The following is a 22309-nucleotide window of genomic DNA, read 5'->3' on the forward strand; positions in this document are numbered from 1 at the left end:
ACAGAATGACTTAAAACCAGAACACCATGCTGGCATAGAGATATATCTGACTACAACGTCTCAGCCCTGACCACGCCACCCACATCTGGCTTTATAGCGCTAGGGAGTTCGGGGGGACTCTTCCCATTTCTATAGAGCCAGAGCCTACTTAGATCCTTCACTCTCACTTCCCTATTCAGCAACCTTCCTTCATGAAAACTCCCATGGACGGCAACGTCGGAATCCAACTCTGACCCTTCACGGCCAGCCAGCTCAATCATGTCCCAACTATTCTCAATCCCCTCTCGCAGGTCCTCTTGCTCGGTTCCTCTCTTCGCCTTCTCAGCAATGCTGTCCATGAAGTCGTTATTGTCCTTGCAACCGATGAATTCACCGGCAGAATTCTTTTCTAACGGGAACATGCCGTCGAGATAGTGCTGGCAGAATTGGTGACCCCCACGGGAAGACGTTCGTGAGAAGACGCGGCCTATGAAGCGCGGTAACATTGGGGAAGCCATTTCGTTCGTAACGAAGTGCAGGACGCCCCACAGGGCGACGAAGTCAGTTGTATGTGCATAGTGCTCAATATGACCGATCGCACGATCGGCCGCCGGTACCGTAGTGATCGGTCTGGGTGCTTGGCCCTGTCCCGGAAGAGATGTTGGCGTTGGAGGGTCATCGGCAGATTGTGAAGATTGCCTGGCATCACCTGTGGGGCTTTGACTCAAGGATGGTATTCTCATATCGACTGGAGAATCCGTAATTACAGTCTGCACTACATGGGTGGTAGTTGTACTAATGGTGCCTGGTGGTTGACTTTGTGCCGCCTGTGACCCTACATGTCGATGGGGATTATTAAAGTGATTACTTAGAGGAGTTAGTCGTTCGAATCAAATGTGAGGGAGCAAGAAGGGCTCACGCTGCGCATCCAAATGTATACACCTCAAGCTTGGCAAGCAAATCTTGAGGGAGTTCCTGAAGAAGCCAGTCTAAAACCAGGCCGCCCTCGATTCCACCTTGGGAATGAAGAATGAAAACGACTTTGGATAAGCTTGGGTTGTACAAGTGCTCTTTGACGGTCTTGTACGCTATCCGCACATCTGAGGTTGCATACCCGAAGTTACGCTGGATCAGACACTCAACGACATCAAATATAATTCCGGTGGTCTTGTTGTGGATGCCCTCAACCGGCCGCTTGAAGGTCAGGGCCAAACGGTCGATATTCCTCTTCATCCACATTTCACTGTAACGAGGGAATTAGCCACGCCACGGTGATTTGTTGGACCTGAGACTTGCCCGACTGCGACTCCATTCAGAAATATCCATTTCTCATGCGCATGCTCATCAAGCGCGGGTGCGTATTTGGGGTCCGATTTGTAAGACAACGAGCTGCCATTCAAAGTTCGACAGAGCAGCCAGTTGATGGTGAAGAAAACTAGCATTCCCAAAGCCGTTATCCACCCTGGCAATAAGATGGCAAGAGGCAAAAGCAGGATGAAACCAAGTTGTAGGGCGATCAGAACGCCGTGTATGAAGAGGCAGTAGAGGTTGGATGGAGTGAATGAGAGTTCGTCGAACTCGCCTCCATCAATCGGTCTGATGGGCCACACGACCCACGGCAATGCCCACGCAAAAGTGAAGAATGTCCGGATATCCCATATTAGTAGCTTCAACGGCATGTCCGTATATCCGTAGTTGATCACGGACTGGCCTCCGACCTGAGACCCGTAAAACTCGGTGTGGTCTGCAACGACGGGCTTCCGCGCCCGCTGGCGTCCAGAGCTGGGCCCATCTTGCGCTCGCGACAACGAAAACAAACCCGCCGCCATGGCTACGCTCATAAAAAAGATGGAAATAAAAACAGGTATCATGAAAAAGGGCTCTCAAGGCGAACGGGGAGCTACGTCCGCTTTAAACGACTGTGCAGCTGACAGCCCTCAGCCTAGAGTAGCTGCTCACATGCCCTCCAACATAGCGTTGAGCGGTAATGGTGTCACGGCGGTCGGTCAAAGGAGTGTACACCAAAAGTGCGTCACACAATGGGCCACCCAGCCTCTCAGCCGCCAAACACAGCCAGTCGTCTTGGCAGAGGTGGGTTTGCGTCCTCGCCAATGGGAAATGATCTGCTCGCCCCTGCGAAACAGGTGCCACTTGGGGCACTGTTGCAAGCTGACTAAGAAATACGGCGACAATACCCATTGTTCGCTGTCGACTCGACTTTCAAGGCTTGTAGTAAGATGTTATGTTGACTGGCGATTGTAGAGGCCGTTTGGGGCGCCCAAGCTAAAATACTTCGGATATAATTGGGTGCATTGCGAGACAGCAGACATGCCCCCGGAATGTGGTTCAATTTGGCGCCTTAAAGGCTGGACGGTTGGCGGATAACTGGCATTCCCCGCCTGTAAGGCGACCTATTATGACCGCTCCAAGCACAGCCGCGGTCAGACCCCATGAAACCAGGTTCCTAGTAGCTGGAGGTACCCGAGGCACCGTATTCCAGGGAATCATCGCCACAGCCTGGGCACTGGCGCAAGACTGCAACAGGTGGTCCAGTAATTACCTAGGGAGGCTGCGTTTGGGTTTGGGAATTGGTGCGAGCGACTCAGGCAGGGTACTAGAACTCTATGTGCTGTGTCAAGAAGCTGACAGGATGTAGTTTGAAATCCCTAGCCCCCACAAACGCTGGCTTCGAAGTCGTCGAGTTCCTGTTCCAGTCTTTGTTTGAGACCCTCATCCGCCCAGCACATCTCGACACCATATCGTGCGAGTCTGATCATATCTGCCTCTGTCATGTGGCAGTAGCGATACACCTTTTCCATCGCTCCGTCAATCCACACATTGTGCATGTACGTAGGATCGTCGCTGTTGATGCAAAACTTGACCCCTTCGTCGTAGAGTCTTCGCAACTTTGGGAATAGCACCTCGGTCGCTTGTCGTCGATGGTATGCGTGGGGACACAGGGTGAGAGGAATGCCTCTTTTCTTGAGGCCCTCGATCAATTCCGGGCGGTCAATGACATTGAGGCCGTGATCGATCCGCTCTGTGCCGGCTCCACCGCATACCGAGAATATAGCCTCGTGCACGTGGTCTACTGCATCCTTCTGGTCCACATCGCAATGCATGGTGACATGCAAGCCGTCTTTCTGTGCCATCTCATATGCGGTTTCGAACAGGAGAGGTGGTCGGTCATACTCGTTCGCTGCAAGCCCTACAGCATGAAAGAGCCCCTTCCCCCCTGCGACTTTGGCCCATGGTCGAGCCGCCTTGTATGCAGATATGCCATCTTCCACCGGCTGGTCTCTGATGAAGCACATAATCCAATTGCTGTGCACCCCAAGTCGCTCAGCCCCTTCCTTCTGCGCTCTGAGGTAGCCCTCGCAAACCGTTTCCGCCGAAATACCGCGAGGCAAGTAAGCTTGCAGGTCGAAGAACGGCTCGACATAACGGACGTTCATCTCCTTGGCTTTCTGTAAGAACTCCATTCCGAGTTCGTAAAAGTCTTCTTCTTGGCAGAGTACTTGGGTCCCTGCAAAGTATGTTTCCAGGAACGTCGGGGCTCCATTGTCGCCATTGACCTCTTTTCTGTGGTTGTAGAGAACGTTATATGACTCCAAGAGTGCTTCATACGTCGGGTATGGCAGAGGCACATTGTTCCGGTGGGCCAACTTCCATCGTAGAGACGGGCTCAAGGTTCCCTCGATGTGAACATGCAGTTCAACCTTGGGTAAGGATGCAATAAAGGGAGACACTTCGAGCCCGTTCATTGCCTCAATTCTGCACTGTTGCAGCCGGGACCATAATTAACCTTCACGAGTACATTCTTGAATAAAAACGACTACACTCGCTTCTTCTTGAGGAACATTAGATCAATTGGGAGAACCACGATTCGTTTTTGGTTTCCTCCGATTCGGGACTTGCTGACTCCGCTTGGGGAAGTTTGTAGTCGGGGTACTGCCCGACAGCGGGGCAATCAAGCGTATTGGTTAAGACTCATGAAACCAGAAGGCCACAAACATATCGACATGATAGCAACAAAGTCCCTATCGGATAACTAACGGGCTGGTTTGATTGATGGTTCGCATCTTATAGTGAGCATGGAATATTATCAAAGTCATGTTTTGAGCTGCTCGTACTGTAAGACATATCATTTCTGAGCTACGCCTGAAGATACGGGACCGTAGAGGTTGGAATGCCGTCAATTGACCATGGATGATTGATCGGCAGACCTTTGAATTGGCCCAAATGTACTTCGCATGGGAGGTTGTACTTCAACATCGAAAGCATATCATCGAATGCATATCATCGTATGATGTACTCTGCGGAAGGACCCATCTTTGGGCTCAAGCAGTAAATTCATCTTCGACGTGCTCCCGGCAGGCAGTCCAGCGGTGTCAGTAGTGCTCGGCAACGTGCTAGCGGCGATCAGCAAAGAGGCGTCGGAGAGGCCCTAAAAATGCGTCCAACCAGAAGAGCCGGATCTCTGTCGTCTGTATCTTGGGTAATGGGGACTTGCCAGAGATACGCCCTTGGCACTAACAAATCCCCGAATGACCCGTTATCAACGGTCGGCCCAAAGGCCGGCGACACAATAGTCCAAGATACGACGTCGGCACATCACCGCCGATGACATGAGCAGGGCATCGGAGAGTACATATGATGGCTTCGCGCGCCCCTGAAGATGCTTCTCACGAGCATCTGCTTAGCCAATCAAGGTCATCATACTCCACGATGGCAGACCCTGAGGAAACGGCCCCGGTGCCTGTGCATCACGCCCTCCAGGACATTGATGATGCGATCGCCGGTCGCATCATGCGCAAGATTGACTGGCGCATTATGCCGCTATTGTTCATCACATACGGCTTCAACTTCATGGACAAGACCATCTTGTCTAGTGCTGCTGTGTTTGGGTTGAAGGAAGACAACAATCTTGTTGGACAGGGTGCGCATCTATTTTGGCAAAACTATTGTGCTGCATTGGAGCTAACTGGTCGGCAGAATACTCTTGGGTCTCGAGTGTGTTTTACTTTGGGTATTTCCTATGGACTTACCCAACGACTTTGTTCATCGCCCGACTGCCTGTTGGCAAGTACCTTGCGGGAACAGCAGTTTTCTGGGGTATAGTTGTAGCCTTGACAGCAGCTTGCTCGAACTACGGAGGACTTGTGACTGTCCGTTTTCTACTCGGAATGGCTGAGGCTACTGTGTCACCGGCGTTGATGTTCATCACCAGCACCTGGTATACACGCGACCAAATTCCGAAGAGAACTGGCATCTGGTTCGCCGGAAACTCGGTCGGTGGCATCGTCGCATCACTTCTGGCCTACGGCATTGGACATATCGAGGACAAGGTGGGCCCATGGCGCTGGATGTACATTGTTCTCGGTGTCGCCACCTTTCTCTGGGCTTTCTTTCTGCTCTTCCTCCTCCCCGATGAGATCTCCAAAGCGAAATTCCTCACGGTTGAGGAGCGCCAATGGGCCATGGATCGAGTTGTCATCGCTGGAACTGGAAAGACCGAGAACACAACCTGGAAATGGGACCAGGTGCTTGAATGCCTTCAGGACCCAAAGACTTGGCTCATCTGGTGCATCGCTCTGCTGTGCCAGATTCCTAACGGCGGCACTCAGAACTTTGCCAACTTGGTTATCAAGTCTTTCGGGTTCACATCGCTGCAATCGACCTTGATCAATATTCCATACTCTATCATTACGGTGATCGCTATTAGTGGTACCGGTTGGCTTGCTGGGCATTTCCGTTCACTTAACTGCATCCTAGCTGCTCTCATCGTTGTGCCACCCGTCGTTGGCAGTGCGTTGATCGTCAAGCGAGCGGCTATCCCTTCAGGTGCCTCCCTGTTCGGGTATTTCTTATTGTCTACGGGTCCTTCCGCCTTGCCACTAATCTTGTCGTTGATCCAGGTCAATTTCAAGGGCGTGACCAAGAAAATGACCATGACAGCATTGATTTTCATTGCTTATTGCGCTGGGAACATTGCCGGTCCGCAACTCTTCATATCGACTGAGGCACCGACCTATCCAACTGCCTTCAGAGCTATTATGACATGTTACGCGCTGGCTATCTGCTTGTGCATTCTGCTCAGGTTTTACCTCCAATTTATGAACACTCAACGATGCAAGACTGAGGGTATTGAGGGTAGCGCTGGCACATCAGGCGCTGTTGGAGGCAAAGTTAATGATGCCACTGACGGTCGTACGGTCACTGAGATTATCAACGAGGTGCAGCTTCGGCCGGAGGATTACGACGATGTCACTGATTGGAAAACATTCGGATTCCGTTATCGCTTATGAGATACCCGCTCCTGTACTCCCTAGCAAGGCACTCGACCATCGCTTTAATGAGAAAAGATAGCCCTTTCACCAATACTTTATATCTCGCCAACTCCATCACTCATTGGTGCTAGTTCGTTTCTGATCAGAATCAAATGCACGGCCTCCCGAGCAGGGCTGCAGTCGTTTTGGGCTGCACCTAGTACCCAGAGGTTCGAAACTCGATATCTTTCCGAAATTTCCAGCTATTTCCATCTGCAATGACGCTCTTGTATCCCAATACACCTTCAATGAAAGACAGAACAATCATCGGGCTGAGGGTAAAAGTTGTGTATCTGTTCTCGACGGAGAGTGTGAGCCGATCATATATGAGTCCCAGACCAAAGGACGATTGGTGGAGTTTAATTTCGACACCGGGAGGCTATAGTGAAACTTAATTTTACAAAATCGGGTAGTATTTCAAGGCTATGGAGACGTACCTTGCGACTATCTTGGTGGTTAACCCGGCACCACTTCTTTAAGTACTCTGCCAGTAGCTGCAGTGATGGACTATGACTGCCATGTACCTCGATCAATGTCGTCCCTCTATCGTATACCGCAATATGATATGGCGGTTTGAGAAGCAGCTCATCTGGGCGCCCAAGGATACTACAAGTTGGCAATCTTTCGAAGTCGGCGGTCACCGTTGACACAGTGCGATTATGGGAGTGGTCAATCAGCTCAGGCTTGCCGGTTTTTGCATCGAGTGACACATCTGCCCAATCGTCGTTCGGCGCAGAGCGGTGCGCCATTGCAGTTGCTGGCGCAACCTTCTCGTCAAAACATGCAAGGGATTGGCTTTTGAACAAGGGTTCCATCTCCCATGGTGAGGGTACATGTTCCTTGGGTAGCGAGATTATGAATCCAGTCCGTTCACCCGACCAGCTCAGAGCTGGCTGGGGTCCTTTGTATACCTATGGCCTGAATAAGTACGCCGTCCTCACACGAGCATTGGGGCACCTTACTTCCAGAAACACTCTGAGCCGGCCTTTCATGTGGTCAAGCAAGGCATCAGTCCATTCTTCGTTGGCGCTATCGTCAAGAATCGTTGAAAGAGCTGTACACCATGAGTGGACACATCCTGCAATGCTGGGAACAAAAGTGCTCTTGTCAGGGTATAATCCGTCTAGCTCAGAGAGAAGAAGATGCCATTCTGGCTCAATAATGGTTTCAACACCGATTGTCTCTTTGAGGGCGGCCAGTGCCTTTTGGACTGGTGCCTCGTTCTTGGACCAGAAGTCTCTGATGCCGACTTGGACTTTGAGGGGTCTAAGAGCCTGTTAGATATCGCTTGGCCACATTATTGACAGTAGCAAACTAACAATTTCGACATGCTTGTTCCTCAACGTGGGCGCTTGACTGCAGGATGTGACTGGCGATATTTCGATTACTTGGTGCACCTCCAATTTGTATATCAAGGTCGACAATATATCTCAGATGATCAGTATTTGACGAGGCAGTATTGTACTAATAAGCTAATAGACCCGCCTTTCTACTAGCAAGTCATGTTAGTTTCGATGTCCCAATAATGGGGAGGCCGCAGAGCGAGCCCAGGCCTTGAAGCAGCCCCTTGCTTTTGTCCCTGTTGAGGACACCGTCTTTGGGTTCATTAGAGAATGCACACCTGTGAGGCTGACCCCATGCCTAGCATTAGTCACAATGTCGTGGCAGGGTCCAGCTCCAGCCTCAATGGAAAGGGAAAGGGGAGATGGAGTCTACATGTGAGCTAAAGGATGCCAAGACTACCTAAACGTCGCCCCACAATATAACAATTCAGGGTGTTCGGATACTGCAGCCAATAACATTGTGATATAGCCGAGTCAGTCACATTGGGGCAGATGCATAGCCTCATGTTCTCCGACGTCACAAAATTGCATGTCTGTAGGCAACATTATCCAAATGACGTTGTATACCCCATGCTGAGATGTAACTTAGGTGCTGAGCTACGTATTTGAGATGCCGCTTGTTTTGAGGAAGTTATTAGGATCCAAATTCCTGTCTGTGGACGGCCACATTCCACTCACTTGTGGTGGTGGGACGGAAAGGGCTCCTGAGCCGCGTAGCGCATTCAGCTGAGCCAATTTGGCGCGAGCAGCTCATTTCCACAGCCACGACCAGAACTCTGCAAGACCCTGAAGCTGAACCTCAAATCAGCCTTGCGATGGGGCCGTTGAGGATAGTCTGCCTGGAACTTAGTGACTAGACATCGTCAGGCAACAAGCTCCCCACGCCTACTGCCGGATATGGCAAGCTGGAATACCAATGTACCGGCCGAGTCAGCCGCCAGAGCCAAAACCCCTGTGCTGCCATAGATGGTTATGAAAGAGTTGATCACCTACTCGACAGTTTGGGAAATCCAAGACACATATTTAAACACATTCGTCACGCCGCCAATTTGTGTACGACACAGATCCTTCTTCTCAACAACACCAACCTTTAACCCTACAACATGGCTCGCCTTCCTCCCGTTGAGAAACTCCCTCTTGCAGTTCGCAAGAACAGTCAGTCGCCCTACCACTCTCTAGTACCACGTCCACTCACCTGACGTGTATAGTTCGTGATGAATGGGATAACAAGAAAGGCGATATTGAGAAAGACCTTTCCGATGTCCTGACCGTGCCATGGACTGTGGATGTGAATCCGAACCAGATATATGCCTACGCCAAGGATGGCTATGCCAAGGATTCACTTGGAAGCTGTATTGCTGAGTCAGTTTGCAATAGAACTGATCAGAGACCTTTGCTGACGTATAATTTAGATACATCAATAGCGCCATTTACCAGCTGAAGTACTACTCTAGCAGCTTCGGCGAAGACGGTCTCAAAGAGCTTAACAGCATTGCCTACAAACACACTGTGACACTAGATATCGATGAGTCCAAGAGATTCACCTACGCAGGTGTCGACATTCACGAAGGTACCCTCCGCCTGCTGTTCGCCCCTGACAACCTCGCCGTCAACATCAGCTACGCCTGTGAGAAGGATACTCTCCTCAAGGCCTTGAATGAAGCACCTGCCCCCGAGGGCTCTGCTGAGACTCTCAGCGTTGCTGCTCGCACAAGTATCCGCCAGGACTATGACCCAAAGATCGAGGAGATTCGTGCGAAGATTGCCGCCCTCCTTGCTAAGCCAGACATCAAGCTGAACCCCAACTTCGAGGACACCTTCGCTAAGCTCAAGCAAGAGAGCCAGACAAAGAAGAGCGAGCTTCGTGAGGACTGGCAGTTAAACATTGGCAGAGTGGCCTGTGATTACTTTGACGGTCTTGTGAGCCAACTCCAATGGCAGAAGTTTGAGGAAGATGATCTCCTTCAGGAGGGTTTCAACGAAGCCATCGACAAGGGCGAAATCGTCTTCAGAATCGTTGAGAAGCTCACTGATGACTCATACGGCGAGTGCCAGGTTGAGGATGGTTTCTTATATCTTCAGGTGTGTATCCAAAATTCCGATCCAGTCGATGTTGTCGTCGCTAACCCAGATGTAGTGCACTGCCAAGACATGGGGAACAAATACGACGTACGCTGCCCAAAAATTGGTCGACAAACTCTAAGCAATGTGCTCCACGTCGACGATTTCGGCTTGGCTCTTCCTACCTCCGGGCTCGATTCACAGGCCGTTCAAATAATAATAAGTAGGACCACCAGTGAAGGAAAATGCGCTTGACTTTCCGTGCAGAAATGTCACGCCAAAAGCCATAATTGATTCAATTACCTCTCACATGTGATATCTAAGTTTTTCCTCGTCACGCATGCCCAAGACATACTTGGTGAATGGCGGATTGAAGAAGTGGTCGTGGACTGCATGAAAGTCTGCCCAACGCGTGGTCGTCTGCATTTTATCATTCCAGGCGGGCTGGAGCTGGCTACAGGTCACCTATAGATTGGGCTGTCGATGGTACTGTTTTTCTTTACGTTCGCAGGACACCCACAGAATTGATGCCATTTGATGAAGAAACGAAAGTAGCTTCTGAAGACATTTTACAGTTGAGCATCCCGAGGCCATCTCGCAAGCACTTCAGCCATGCCGTTCAGCTCTGGGGACCTGGAGAGTAGCCCGACCTCTCCACAGCTCCACATCCGGCCTGCCAAGGTGCAGATCCCCCCACCTAGCGCCTGTGCTGCGGTTCACATGCCCAGCTCCAGGCAGCCCTCCGGGGACCGTGCTGAGTACAGTGCATGGAGTACCTAATTGCGATGCGACACACCGTACAGACGTCATGTTTTCGCGAGAGCTTCACAGCCAGAAGACCACCGCCAGAATATCAGCGTTTCTTCCAACAGCCATCATCCTGCAACTATGTCCTCGTCTTCTCGCGGCCACCTTCACCAAGCCGCACAGACTTTTGAGCGGCCTGCGAATTATATCACAAGAGCTCTCGTTGCGGCATCCTATCCTCTCCGAGGCATCTACTACTTCCTCCGCCATCCAGCCTACTACCCACTCTTCCTAAGCCGTCTCCTCCCCCTCTCCCTGATTTCCGTGCTTGTATATACCATTCTCTTCACCTTCGCGTTCCTACCGCAGTATGCCTTCCTTGCTATATTCCACGGTTGGGGAGCGTGGGTAAACGCCGTGGTTTTGGTGTTGGGGGAGGGTTTGGTGATCATCCAAGGCTTGTTCGAAGGGTTCTTTGTGGATGAGTGTCGCGTGGATGTCTTTGATGTAAGATTCCTCGCAAGCGCGTTCCATGTCTGGAAGATACATTCTCGTGTACTGACAAGATTTTGGCAGGCAACACTCATCGACAAGGGTCTGGTCGACCTCATCACGCCGCATCGCATCATCTTCCCAGACGCTCCAACCTCGGTCAAGATGCTGGGCAAACCCTCGACCGTTGCTGTCTACCAACCGTGGAGCCTCGTCCAGATTGCCGAGCTGATCTTTTTCCTCCCTCTGAACCTTGTGCCGTATGTCGGCGTTCCAGCTTTCATCTTGATCACCGGTGCCCGACTTGGGACATTCGCGCACTACAGATGGTTCGAGTTACAGAGTTTGACCAAGAAGGAGCGCAAGCGCGAGATCAGCAGGAGGAGATGGGACTACACGTGGTTCGGGACTGTGGCAATGTTGTTGGAACTGGTACCCATCTTGTCGTTCTTCTTTCTGTTGACTTCGACAACCGGCTCGGCTCTTTGGGCAGCTAAGATTGAGCACAGCACACGTCAGCCATCGCCAGCTCCAGCTGAGTCAGGCATAACTCCTGAGCATGCGGGAGAGGAGTCTCCTGATTCGCCACCTCCACCTTACTCTGATACTCCTGTGTGAGTAGACGTGGGTTTGGGTCCTCGGTCACCAGTTGGCTGCCGGACACGATGTTTGGGTGGTTTGCGAATGTACCACCCAACGTTGTTTTCCGTGTCCTTCATGGAGATGAATTTACCCACTGTTGGCATTATGGAAGTGCAGAGAAGGTGTTCCAAGCATTGACCATCTACTTCTGGTTTCAACCCACCCACCGATCCTACAAATCGGAATGCGAAGTTACTGTGACTGTCTACAAACGGCAATAGAAGCCTAAATTATGGTCTGCCGCGAGGAATTGTCGGTAGACTGAAGTCTTAGCGACAATCCATCACCGTTACACAAATCACTTCTGCTTTATGGTTTCTCCAATGACTAACAATGAGCCAGCATAATGATATTGGCCGAGATCAAGCCGCGAAGTTGCAATTCAAGGGAAGGCTGGCCTTGTAAACATGGAGAGGCATTTTGCAGCGTTCAATGTTCTCCATGCCGGGGCTGGACACTCGGAAACAACCACCTTTGTCTAATTGAGGCAGCAGGCGTCAACGCCATCGATGTGGGTTGCCTTCTTTCCTTCTTAGCTGCTGGCTTCAAGAGTCCGAGGTTTGTTGGGGGTTTTAGCAACCTGCGGCCGGTTCAAGGTCAATTGCATTGACATGTATATTTGTACAGTGGATACCTACAGCCGCAAATGCCGGTACTCGTAATCTATGCACAATTTGATGGCGGCGGATTTTGATATAGTTGTCTTTTGATAAGAACGCTGAGAATCTGACATACCAACCCACGCGTAGGACTAAGCCGTTTGCCACGCCTTCAGTGGCACTTTGGCCCTGTTGACTAGTTCCGTCGATTCTGATGCCATGAGGGCAGAATTTTTCTGACGTTCATTCCGTATCACCTGTATGTGTGCTCCTTCCTGGCCTCAGGGTCATGACGAAATTTCCCCAACACCCAACTGCAAGTACACCCATACACGTAAATTCATGGTCATTCTCATGGATGGACTGCTAAACATGCCATCGCAGAATCTCTTGGCGGTATGCTCCATGGCTTGATGGTCACGCATACGTAGACGCAGGGACGTTCACCGTAGTTGAATGGTGTGGAAGATATATTTGACGCAGCGCATCACAGCTCTCGTGCAATGAACAACATTGCGCTGGTGTACATCTTCAGCATCACTACGGTTCCGTCGGGTGGTGCGCTTCCTGCCTGGGACATTGTGTAGAATCTGTTGGGGGACGACCCCGAGCCTGGCTGTTGGTGCTCCTTCCCCGTCTGCTGGGCGTTGCGTCACTCCAATCCCAAATGCACCATTTCAATACGAGGACGCGGTCTAGCGCCTGCCAGCTCGACTGATCCGAGAAGAAACAGACAGAAGGCACACCGAAACAGACTGCTATGTCATCAGAGAAAATTCCACCCTCCTCAAATTTCCGCCTTTTCCCCTCTCTCACACTCATCTCCTCTCCATTTTCAACCTTCATCCTCCATCCTTCGTTTCTCAACTCCATTTCCGTCCCGATTCTCCTCCCGCAGGGACATCGTCACTCCTTCAGGACTACCATTGACCCCGTCGTCCATTCGTTCATTCTCTTCCGTTGTCTTTGACTCTACTACAACCATGAACCCTCACGCCCTTCTGGGCTTCGTTCTCGCTGTCCTGCTCCAGGTAGCAACAGCCCAGTCCTACGGCAATGGCTCTGGCGGTGGTCAAGGCCAGGGTGGTGGTGGCTCCTCTGGCGGTGTTCCTCCTAGTAGTGGCGGCCCTGGCAGCAGTCCTGGTTCCCCGTTGTCAGTTTCTCCCGTCGTTCTCACCTGTCCTGTTGCTCAGCCCACTACTGTGTTTGTGACTCTTACTCCCGCCGCTCTGTCCACCATCACTGTCACGGCTCCTGCTGGAGGCAACGGCCCCAATGGTCCTCATGGCTCGGCTTCTCCTCAGACTGGTTCATACCCATCCGCAGGATCTGCACCAGGTTGGTCCCCTGCCAAGACTGCCACTGTTCCCTGCACTACCGGCACTGGTGCCACTGCAGGCGTTGGCAACAGCCCATCAACCGGACTGTTCACCACTGATTATGTCACCATGTCTCTGCCCCCTTTCAACGGTCAGACTGCTGGCAGTCTCATCACTTACACCATCATCACACCTCTCGTTTCTGGCGGTGGTGCTCCAGGTTCATTCGGTGTCTCATCTACTCCTGGCGCTGGCAATGGCGGCAGCTACCCCTACCCTCTGCCCACGGTCACAGTGACCCAGACTCTCAACCCATCGGGAGCCAACGGGCCTGGCAACGGCATCCCCGGCAGCAACGGTGGTCCAGGTGCTTCTGGAAACCCCAACGATCCCAATGGTACTGGCGGCCCAGGTTTGAGCACACCTTGTGACACTGCCACTCTTCCTCATGGCCCCAATGGTCCTGGCGCAACTGCCAATCCCGGAGGTAACGGCAACCCCAATGGCCCCGGTGGCTCTGGTGCCTCTGGAAATCCCAATGGTCCCAACGGCCCAGGTGGTCAAGGTTTGAGCACATTCCCAGCTTCTGGCCTCGCTACTGTCACCGTCACTGTTCCTGGTCTTCCCGGCATCACTAGCAACCCGGGTGGTAACGGCAGTCCCAATGGCCCGAGCAGCTCTGGAAACCCGAATGGTCCCAACGGCCCGAACGGTCCCAACGGCAATGGAGGCTCAGGTCTCAGCACCCCTTGTGTCACATCAAGTCTTCCCATCGGCCCTGGAGCGACTGGCAACCCTGGCAGCAACAGCGGCAGTGTCAGTCCTGGAGGTGCCGGTGGCCAAGGTCCTTCCATTTTCCCTCCTGGCAATCCTGGAATTCCTGGAGGTCAAGGCTTGACGTCTCCTGTCACCGCTCCTGTTCCCGTCACTGTCACGGTCACTAGCCTTCCTGGTGGCGCCGGCAACCCTGGCACCAATGGTCCTGGTTCGGGAGGCCCGGGCTCTCCGTCCGGTGTCTATGGAGGAGGCTTTGGCAATGGCCCCAACGGTTCCAATGGTCCCAATGGTCCCGGCAATCCTAATGGCCCCAGCGGTCCCAATGGTCCAGGTGGCCAAGGCATGAGCACCACCTTCTTCACTGTGTCTTCCCCCATCACTGTTACTGCTCCCAATGGTCCTGGTGGCACTGTCAACCCGGGCGGCAATGGCGGCCCAGGTGCATCAGGTACCCCTGGGAGCCAAGGTGGTGCTGGAGGCCAAGGTTCACCTTCGGGCGTCTACGGCGGAGGCTCAGGCAACGGTCCCAATGGTCCCAACGGCCCTGGTGGCCAAGCCGGATCGGCAAGCCCAGTCACTGTCACTGTTCCCAGCAACCCTGGTGGCAATTCAGGCGGCCCAGGACCTGTCACTGTCACTATACCCAATGACCCGAATGCCAGTAGCTTCCCAGGTGGCTCCAATGGTCCCAACGGCCCCGGCAGTCCACTCACCATCACTGTACCAAGTGGCGGTCTTCCAGGAGGTCAAGGCACTGGAGTCACTGTCCCAGTTCCTCAAGGTACTCCAGCTGGTGGGTATGGAGGAGGCTCTGACAACGGTTCAGGCATTCCCAATGGTCCCAATGGCTCTGGCGGTTCCGGCAACGGCTCAGGCAGCCCCAATGGCCCCGGGAATCAGGGTGGTTCGGCAGGTCCAATCACTGTCACGGCTTCCGGTAATCCAAGCGGTGTGCCCGGCGGCCCTGGCGGCCAAGGGACTTCTGCTGGTCCAATCACTGTCACTGTCCCCGCGAACCCAAGTGGTGGCGTTCCAGGTGGCTCTGTCGGTCCTGTCACCATTCCTTTCCCTAGCGGTGCTGCATCAGGAGGTCAAGGTCCCAGCACATTTGTCACTGTTCCAGTCCCTCAAGGCACGTCTGGAAGCGGTTATGGCGGCAGTGCTCCTGGCAGCGGTTCAGGCGGTCCTGGTGGTCAAGGTATTTCGCCGTCATTCACCATTACCCAAATTTCCACCTTCCCTGGTACCCAGACCATTGTCATCTCCAACTCTGTTGCTCCTGTCGCCGTCACTTCTATACCATCCAATGGCTCAGGTGGCCCAGGCAGTGGTTCAGGCACTTCTGGATCTGGACCAGGCAACTCCGGCTCCGGCAACCCAGGCTTCGGCTCTGGCAGCCCAGGCTCTGGTAACCCCGGCTCCGGTAGCCCAGGTTCGGGTAACCCTGGATCAGGCTCTGGTAACCCAGGTGCGGGCAGCCCAGGCAATGGTTCCGGCGGCCCAGGAAATGGTCCTTCAACCCCATGCCCTGATGAGATTACCATTTTCCCAAGTCAGACCGGCAATACTCAGCAATCCACTGCTTTCCCTTCGGCGATCACTGTTACTGCAGGACCTTCATCTGGTGAGTCAACACCTTGCACTACTTCTTCCACTGCCATTCAGACATCGGGTGCAGCGCCGTTCACCCTTCCGTCGAGTGGATGGAACGCAACCATGTCGATGACTGCTTCTGGCACCGGTGCTGTCTTTGGAACCGGTGTACCACCGTCTGTCACACCTGCTGTGACTTCAATCCCTCCTGACTGCCCTTCTTTGACCTCCACAATGATCTCCAGCTCTGTGATCACTTGGTGTGCAATACCCCAGGCGACTTCAACGATCAACATTGGCTCAACTCCTTCTCCACCTCCTCTCAAACGTCAGGTGACTAATTCGGATCTTCCAGTTGTGCCCACCATATCTGCAGGTGGTTATCAGTGGGGTCAGAAGGTCAACAGCGGGTGTGGCCATGCAGCCGACAAGGGAGATTTCACGCTGAAGGTATGTGACTCATCTGTGTCCCATAGCTGATCACTCACTCTGATAACAGATGGATGACCTCTCTTCCCACTCTGTCAAGACTGCCAGACGAGACTCAATGCCCATGTTCAGTCCTTACCACCGGGTCTAGTTCTCCCAGTCGTTCAAGGTTACTGGTCCCTCTGCCACTCGCTTCCGTCCATCATCTGGAGACGCAATGCTCCAGTTCACTCCTTTAAATGCTTCCGACACTGTTGTCACGACTGAGAGAGCCAGCTTCGGCATGGGAGGTGGGCAGACTGCCAACTGCTTCGCCTTCAACTTCTATGGAGCCAGTGTTGGATGCGAGTCCGACCGTAGCGGCTGTGACTTCACATTCACCGGTATGAGGTTCGATGACAAGACCAAGAAGCAGGAGAAGGTTACTACTCAGACCATTCACGTTCCGGCCTGCCCCAAGAAGGACAAATGCGATTTACAGCAAGTCTCTGTCGCCGATTTCAAGGATGTGACATCTGTTCTCATCGATGTTGAGAGTGACGGCGAGGCACGTACGTGGTGGGCCGATGATCTCGAGCTTGGTTGGTTCGACAACAACTGCGAGGCAGCCAACTGCCGTTCAAAGGTACGCGACACCACCTTGACCAAGTCTCAGGGAAGACGATGGATCGCCTGAATCCACTCAGGTCTTCGGTGAAGATGAACGGTCATAGAAACACCTTTTTCATTTGCTGGCAACACGATTTTGCTCAATGTAATCGATGGAGGTAATGCGGATAATATCTCTTCGGGATGGGCGAGGAACAGAGGAGCCGACTGGCGGAGATGAGTCGTTTACATTTTGGCATTTGGTCGATCCATCACTTCGACTGTAGATAATTATGCTACCTACGTAGGCTCCACAATCTAATCATATCAGTACATTACTTGCCGTTCTCAGTTGGTGAATAAACGTGATTGAATCTGAAGCGGCAAGGCCCAGCTCTCCAAGATGTGGCTCATGGCACATTCGACCCACGAGCAGGTGCTTTTTGTGTCGGTTGTCGTGGGTGGCCAGCTGTCCGACTACCTGGACAGTCGATCAACACTGGCCAACGCCAAGTAACGCCATGACTTGAAGAGCTTTGATCCTTTGATCCTTTGCTGTTTCTCGCTCCAGAAGTGCCAAGTGTTTGCTTGTTGCCGAGGTGGAGTTGTCAATTGGCTTCACGGGCTCGCTGCATCTTTTCAGCCTTGCGGGCGGGGGCTTGTGGCTCTTGCAGGTTGTCTCACAAGCTTTCTGTTCTCTCACACGCAACTTGTCGCCAGACTGCGCGGCAGCGGTTGAGGGTTTAGCGGCATGGCAGCAAGGGTAGAGTAATTTGAACGGGGCGTCTTGCATCGGCAAAGTCACCCGACTCCCTGAGTTCCATGGCTACCCGCTACCCGCTACCCGCCAGCCCGCCAGCCCGCCCCTCTACCGGCGAATCTTGGGACAGCAAATTGTCACACGCATAGTTGCAAGCAGTAACCTTCACTCGATGCTGATGGCCCACCGGAAATAACACCCGCGCAAAGGACTTCCTTTCCGGGAATGACGCGGATGCGCGGCTGCTTGTTTACCGTCAAATCGGACTCAGTCTCGCCATTTGCTGCCTGTATCGTCGGTTTTGGGGCCATGGATCGATCAATCGTGGCTGCTGCAGGCAGTGAGAGGAAGCGAGACGTCATGACAAGGAGACAACCTTTCCCCAGTATAGCCCACGGCTGCGTCGCTCGACCACGGCGTTCCATTCGTTGCGCCAGCCTAATAAGAACCCGGCCATAATAATTCCCGGTCACCACCTCTATCGCGCTCTCGCTCACTCCCGGACTTCGTGCGCCGCATTCCATATCTCCAGTCTCTGCGACCCCGCTTTCCTTCCCATGTTTGGCCGCCCATGAAGACTTTCGGTATCCACCAGTTGCCCACTTAACAATGTGTCAAGGACCCTCCGATCCGGAGACCCAGGGAGACTCGCTCTGCTCTACGCCCTTTATTTCGAAATGTCAAGGGCTGATGGGGCCATGACTCCCATACCTCAAATTTTTTTTTCCCTCTTCCTCTGTTGGTTCGGATGTGACTCTTGCCAGTTTATTAACATTTCCAACATAAAGTGGACGTTCTGCCTCAAGGCCCATGGGTTCCCAAGACCTACATTGTTAATCAGTGCCCATTGACCTCATGACTGCAGACTAAGCTTATTGCCTTTGGTGTATGCCCATGGAAAGAAGTCGCTCATTATATCCAACGCCCAGCGTCACTTTATCCCACTTGCTTTCATTGTCAATAGCTTGCTTTAATCTTGAAAAGTATGCCTCCTACAAGAGCTTCAAACCCCGGGGAAGGTGAACTACCATCGGATATCGAGAAGCAGGTCGAGCCCATCGACGCTGCTCAGGATGGGCCTTCGGGAAGCGACAAGGATGATCGATCAGGATCAACTGACCACGCCTCGACCGATGACGACGATAACGATTGGGCAGTACCGCCGGAGCCAGAGTTCCTGAACACGGAGGCTGGCGGAGTTACTGGAGCATTGAGTCGGGTGCTGAGCCGGATCTCCACGAACGCCAGCTGGAATCCGGGTCCACCTCCGGATGGGGGCCGAGAGGCGTGGGTATGCGGTACGGCATCCTCCTGGTACTCCGATGCGGGCCTTTGCTAATGATCCCATAGCGCTCTGCGGACATCTTGTCATCATGAACACGTGGGGTTTTATCAACAGCTTCGGCGTTTTTCAGACGTATTACACGTCGCTCCTCGACAAATCGCCATCCGATATTTCATGGATCGGCTCGATTCAGGTCTTTCTGACATTCTTCCTGGGGACATTCACAGGTCGCTTCACCGATGCTGGCTTCTTTCGACCGGTACTCCTTCTCGGCACTGTATTCGTCACGATCGGCATCTTCACCACCTCCGCTGCCACTCAGTACTGGCAGTTGATCTTGTCACAGGGCTTGTGCATGGGTGTCGGAAACGGGTGTCTCTTTGCTCCAACCGTCTCGGTCGTCTCGACGTATTTTGAGAAGAAGCGCTCATTGGCCATTGGTCTTACCGCCTGTGGCTCCGTGACTGGCGGTCTGGTCTTCCCAGCCATGGCTCGTCAATTGCTTCCCTCTGTCGGCTTCGGCTGGGCTGTCCGCGCCATCGGTTTCGTGCAACTTGCGACGCTTCTGTGCGCCAATGTCTTCATGAAATCGCGAGTTCCGCCAAGGAGAACGGGTAGTCTAGTCGAGTGGAACGCATTCAAGGAGCCTGAGTATACCTTTTACGCGCTAGGCATGTTCTTCGTAAGTTCAACAAGTAGCTACCATTCGCAGCCTACTTGATCGGCTAACACACAGTAGAATTTCTGGGCCGTCTATTTCGGCTTCTATTACATCTCGTCGTTCAGTCGTGATGCCATTACTTCTGGGTTTGCGTACACCGATTCGTTGAACCTACTACTGCTCCTGAATGGCATAGGCGTGCTAGGTCGCATTCTGCCTAATCACATCGCCGATACTGTAGGGCCGCTGAACATGATGATTCCCGCGTGTCTCATCACCGGTATCGCCCTGCTTTCCTGGATGTCCGTACAGACCCCGGGCCAGCTGTACGCTTGGACAGTGTTCTATGGCATCGCGGCAGGTGGAATCCAGTCGCTCTTCCCGGCCGGGCTTTCAAGCCTTACCACCGATCTTAGGAAGCGCGGCACCCGCATGGGCATGACCTTCACCATCGTGAGTTTTGCTGTGCTGACTGGCAATCCCATCGCAGGAGCTATCATCACGGCCGAAGGCGGCAAGTATTGGGGTGCTCAGGTTTTTACCGGTATCAGTGTCCTAATAGGCATGTGCTTGATTGGGGCGGCGAGATTAGCGAGACAACGGAAAACGAAGAGCGGGTGGCGGATGAAGATTTGAGAGGCGAAAGGGTCGAGAATTAGTCCATAGGGCTCCGACTGCGGAATTTGACCAATAGATACCCCGATCCGTGGGATATACGGACATTACTGTAGATACAACTGCTGCATATAGATACCATCAGCACTCCGCCTCTGGATAAAGGCAATATATAGTCTCAGCACGTGTTTAAACGAGAAAATGCATTAATACTTACTCTGGGAGACCACCAACCCTGTCGGACCGGGCCTGATTGTGACATTGCGATTCCAGCAACAAATAAGGTCGCGCAATATCTGTTCGAATGACGGAATGCCGTTTCGGCCACTGGCGTGGCAGCATGGAACTCGGTGTGGACCCGGACGCTCGGTGGGCAACCCGCTGAGGGGTCGTGAATAAGCCGGAGGTAATGTGTAGCTCACTTATAGCGACATTGCTACTTCGTATTGCTGGATGTCATTTTCCAACTCATCTCCCCGTCTTATATCACACGAAAAATATTCTCTGTGCTTCCTATAGTTACTGTACTACAACAGCCATATTTTTGTTGATACCCTTTTGTACATTTTAGGAACATCGAAACTGTATTCTATAACATTGCCAAGACAACTCTGACTTACAACCAAGATGCCTCACGCTACCCCTCAGCTTTACCAATACTCCCACGTCCAAGAGACTAGGGAAAATCTGGAATGGGCAGATTGTAGGTGTCGAACATAATAACATGCCCCGGGCTGTATATTGGTCAAGTATTTACATGCGTCGCAGTGTCGAACATCGATCTCTTAAAGTACGGAACCCCTGAAGGCAACACCGAGCTCGCAGATACCCTCATCGAGGCTATCCGGACCAAGGGCTTCTTCTACGTCACCAACTTTGGAATATCGCAGGAGAGAGTCGATAGGCAATTCGCGCTGGGCCAGGCGTTTTACGAGCTTCCACTCGAGGAGAAGCTCAAGTACACCCCGGACCTCGACTCAGGCGATTACAATGGCTACCGGCCTGCCGGGAGGCGGGTGCTGAGCGGCGGCATCGTTGACAAGACTGAGGTTTGGAACATGGCTAGTGAGTGTTTTTCTTTCCCCCTTTCTTTTCTCTCTTCCCGTTTCTATTCCCTAAACTCTATACTCTATACTCCTGCGATTCGCGGCGCGTGATTGGCTCAAAGGTAGGATGCTAACACGGGCCCCTTTTAGCCAAGGATGGTCACATTACTCAACCTATTCCCCAACTGCTTAAGGATAACTTGGAAGAAATTGAGGTCTTCGCCAAGGTATGTCGCACATACCCTCAACTACCTCCTTTTGTCTGCCTAACGCAAACTTCTCAGGACCTGCACGACAAGATTCTCGACCCGCTTAACCATCTTATCGCACTGGCGCTGGAGCTGCCGCCCGACTTCTTCACCAAGGTTCACAAGTGGGAGACGCATGACGAGTCTCACCTGCGGTACATGAAGTACTCAAAGTTCAGCGAACGCGAGATCGAGCAGCTGGCCGACGGGCTGTGGTCGCGCGGGCACACGGACTTGGGCACCATCACTCTGCTATTCCGGCAGCCAGTGGCCGCGCTGCAAATCCGCGACCACAAGACTGGCAACTGGAAATGGGCCAAGCCGCTCGACGGCAGCCTCACGGTCAACACGTGCGACGCCCTCAACTTTCTGACTGGTGGCTACATCAAATCTACCGTGCATCGCGTGTCGGTCCCGCCCAAAGATCAGCGTCACGTCGACCGCCTCGGTCTATTGTACTTTGCCCGCCCCCAGAACGACCTCGTGCTCAAGACGATCGACTCGCCCGTACTGAAGCGCGCCGGCTTCACGCAGAATGAGTTCGAGCAGGGCGGCCACAAGGTGCCCACGATGGGAGGTAAGTACACTATCGGACATCCCCTTTCTTTGCTAGGCATCGTACCATATGCATAACTGACACCGTGTGCCTTTTTTAGAGTTCACCACGCTTAAGCAGCAGTGGCAGCAGAGGAAAGGAACCAGCTACGAGTCCTCCGAAGGCCAGCAGATACTACCGGGTTTCAAGGGCCAGTACTTTGCATGAATGAAGAGTTTCGGGTAATCGAGATGTTTTATA

At 52.8% G+C, this 22309-nt stretch overlaps 9 protein-coding genes across 9 annotated transcripts; 6 read left to right on the forward strand and 3 right to left on the reverse strand.

The window, feature by feature from the left end:
• Window positions 1-50: 50 nt before the first annotated feature.
• JN550_009556 (uncharacterized protein) lies at window positions 51-1808 on the reverse strand (the record flags this gene model as incomplete). Its single annotated transcript, XM_049321641.1, has 3 exons — window positions 51-846; window positions 899-1222; window positions 1441-1808. The coding sequence occupies 3 exons, from the start codon at window positions 1806-1808 to the stop codon at window positions 51-53; spliced, it is 1488 nt and encodes a 495-aa protein (XP_049168503.1).
• Window positions 1809-2645: 837 nt separating this feature from the next.
• Window positions 2646-3743, reverse strand: JN550_009557 (uncharacterized protein; the record flags this gene model as incomplete). Its single annotated transcript, XM_049321642.1, has 1 exon — window positions 2646-3743. The coding sequence occupies one exon, from the start codon at window positions 3741-3743 to the stop codon at window positions 2646-2648; it is 1098 nt and encodes a 365-aa protein (XP_049168504.1).
• Window positions 3744-4707: 964 nt separating this feature from the next.
• On the forward strand, window positions 4708-6287 carry JN550_009558 (uncharacterized protein; the record flags this gene model as incomplete). Its single annotated transcript, XM_049321643.1, has 2 exons — window positions 4708-4918; window positions 4975-6287. 2 exons carry the CDS (start codon window positions 4708-4710, stop codon window positions 6285-6287), a joined length of 1524 nt encoding a protein of 507 aa, XP_049168505.1.
• Window positions 6288-6465: 178 nt separating this feature from the next.
• On the reverse strand, window positions 6466-7638 carry JN550_009559 (uncharacterized protein; the record flags this gene model as incomplete). Its single annotated transcript, XM_049321644.1, has 4 exons — window positions 6466-6687; window positions 6746-7219; window positions 7271-7574; window positions 7628-7638. 4 exons carry the CDS (start codon window positions 7636-7638, stop codon window positions 6466-6468), a joined length of 1011 nt encoding a protein of 336 aa, XP_049168506.1.
• Window positions 7639-8754: 1116 nt separating this feature from the next.
• On the forward strand, window positions 8755-9854 carry JN550_009560 (uncharacterized protein; the record flags this gene model as incomplete). Its single annotated transcript, XM_049321645.1, has 4 exons — window positions 8755-8806; window positions 8860-9013; window positions 9064-9733; window positions 9789-9854. 4 exons carry the CDS (start codon window positions 8755-8757, stop codon window positions 9852-9854), a joined length of 942 nt encoding a protein of 313 aa, XP_049168507.1.
• A 746-nt stretch (window positions 9855-10600) lies between these two features.
• On the forward strand, window positions 10601-11569 carry JN550_009561 (uncharacterized protein; the record flags this gene model as incomplete). The annotated part of the gene is made up of 2 exons (XM_049321647.1): window positions 10601-10966; window positions 11036-11569. 2 exons carry the CDS (start codon window positions 10601-10603, stop codon window positions 11567-11569), a joined length of 900 nt encoding a protein of 299 aa, XP_049168508.1.
• A 1606-nt stretch (window positions 11570-13175) lies between these two features.
• On the forward strand, window positions 13176-16986 carry JN550_009562 (uncharacterized protein; the record flags this gene model as incomplete). The annotated part of the gene is made up of 2 exons (XM_049321648.1): window positions 13176-16331; window positions 16462-16986. 2 exons carry the CDS (start codon window positions 13176-13178, stop codon window positions 16984-16986), a joined length of 3681 nt encoding a protein of 1226 aa, XP_049168509.1.
• A 1657-nt stretch (window positions 16987-18643) lies between these two features.
• Window positions 18644-20240, forward strand: JN550_009563 (uncharacterized protein; the record flags this gene model as incomplete). Its single annotated transcript, XM_049321649.1, has 3 exons — window positions 18644-18956; window positions 19009-19625; window positions 19683-20240. The coding sequence occupies 3 exons, from the start codon at window positions 18644-18646 to the stop codon at window positions 20238-20240; spliced, it is 1488 nt and encodes a 495-aa protein (XP_049168510.1).
• Window positions 20241-20846: 606 nt separating this feature from the next.
• Window positions 20847-22276, forward strand: JN550_009564 (uncharacterized protein; the record flags this gene model as incomplete). Its single annotated transcript, XM_049321650.1, has 5 exons — window positions 20847-20922; window positions 20988-21284; window positions 21416-21492; window positions 21550-22090; window positions 22170-22276. The coding sequence occupies 5 exons, from the start codon at window positions 20847-20849 to the stop codon at window positions 22274-22276; spliced, it is 1098 nt and encodes a 365-aa protein (XP_049168511.1).
• Between the last annotated feature and the right edge of the window lie 33 nt (window positions 22277-22309).

This window comes from Neoarthrinium moseri, assembly GCF_022829205.1.
Source record: "Neoarthrinium moseri strain CBS 164.80 chromosome Unknown scaffold44_Wmoseri_CBS_16480, whole genome shotgun sequence".
In the NCBI taxonomy this organism is placed as follows: Eukaryota; Fungi; Ascomycota; class Sordariomycetes; order Amphisphaeriales; family Apiosporaceae; genus Neoarthrinium; species Neoarthrinium moseri.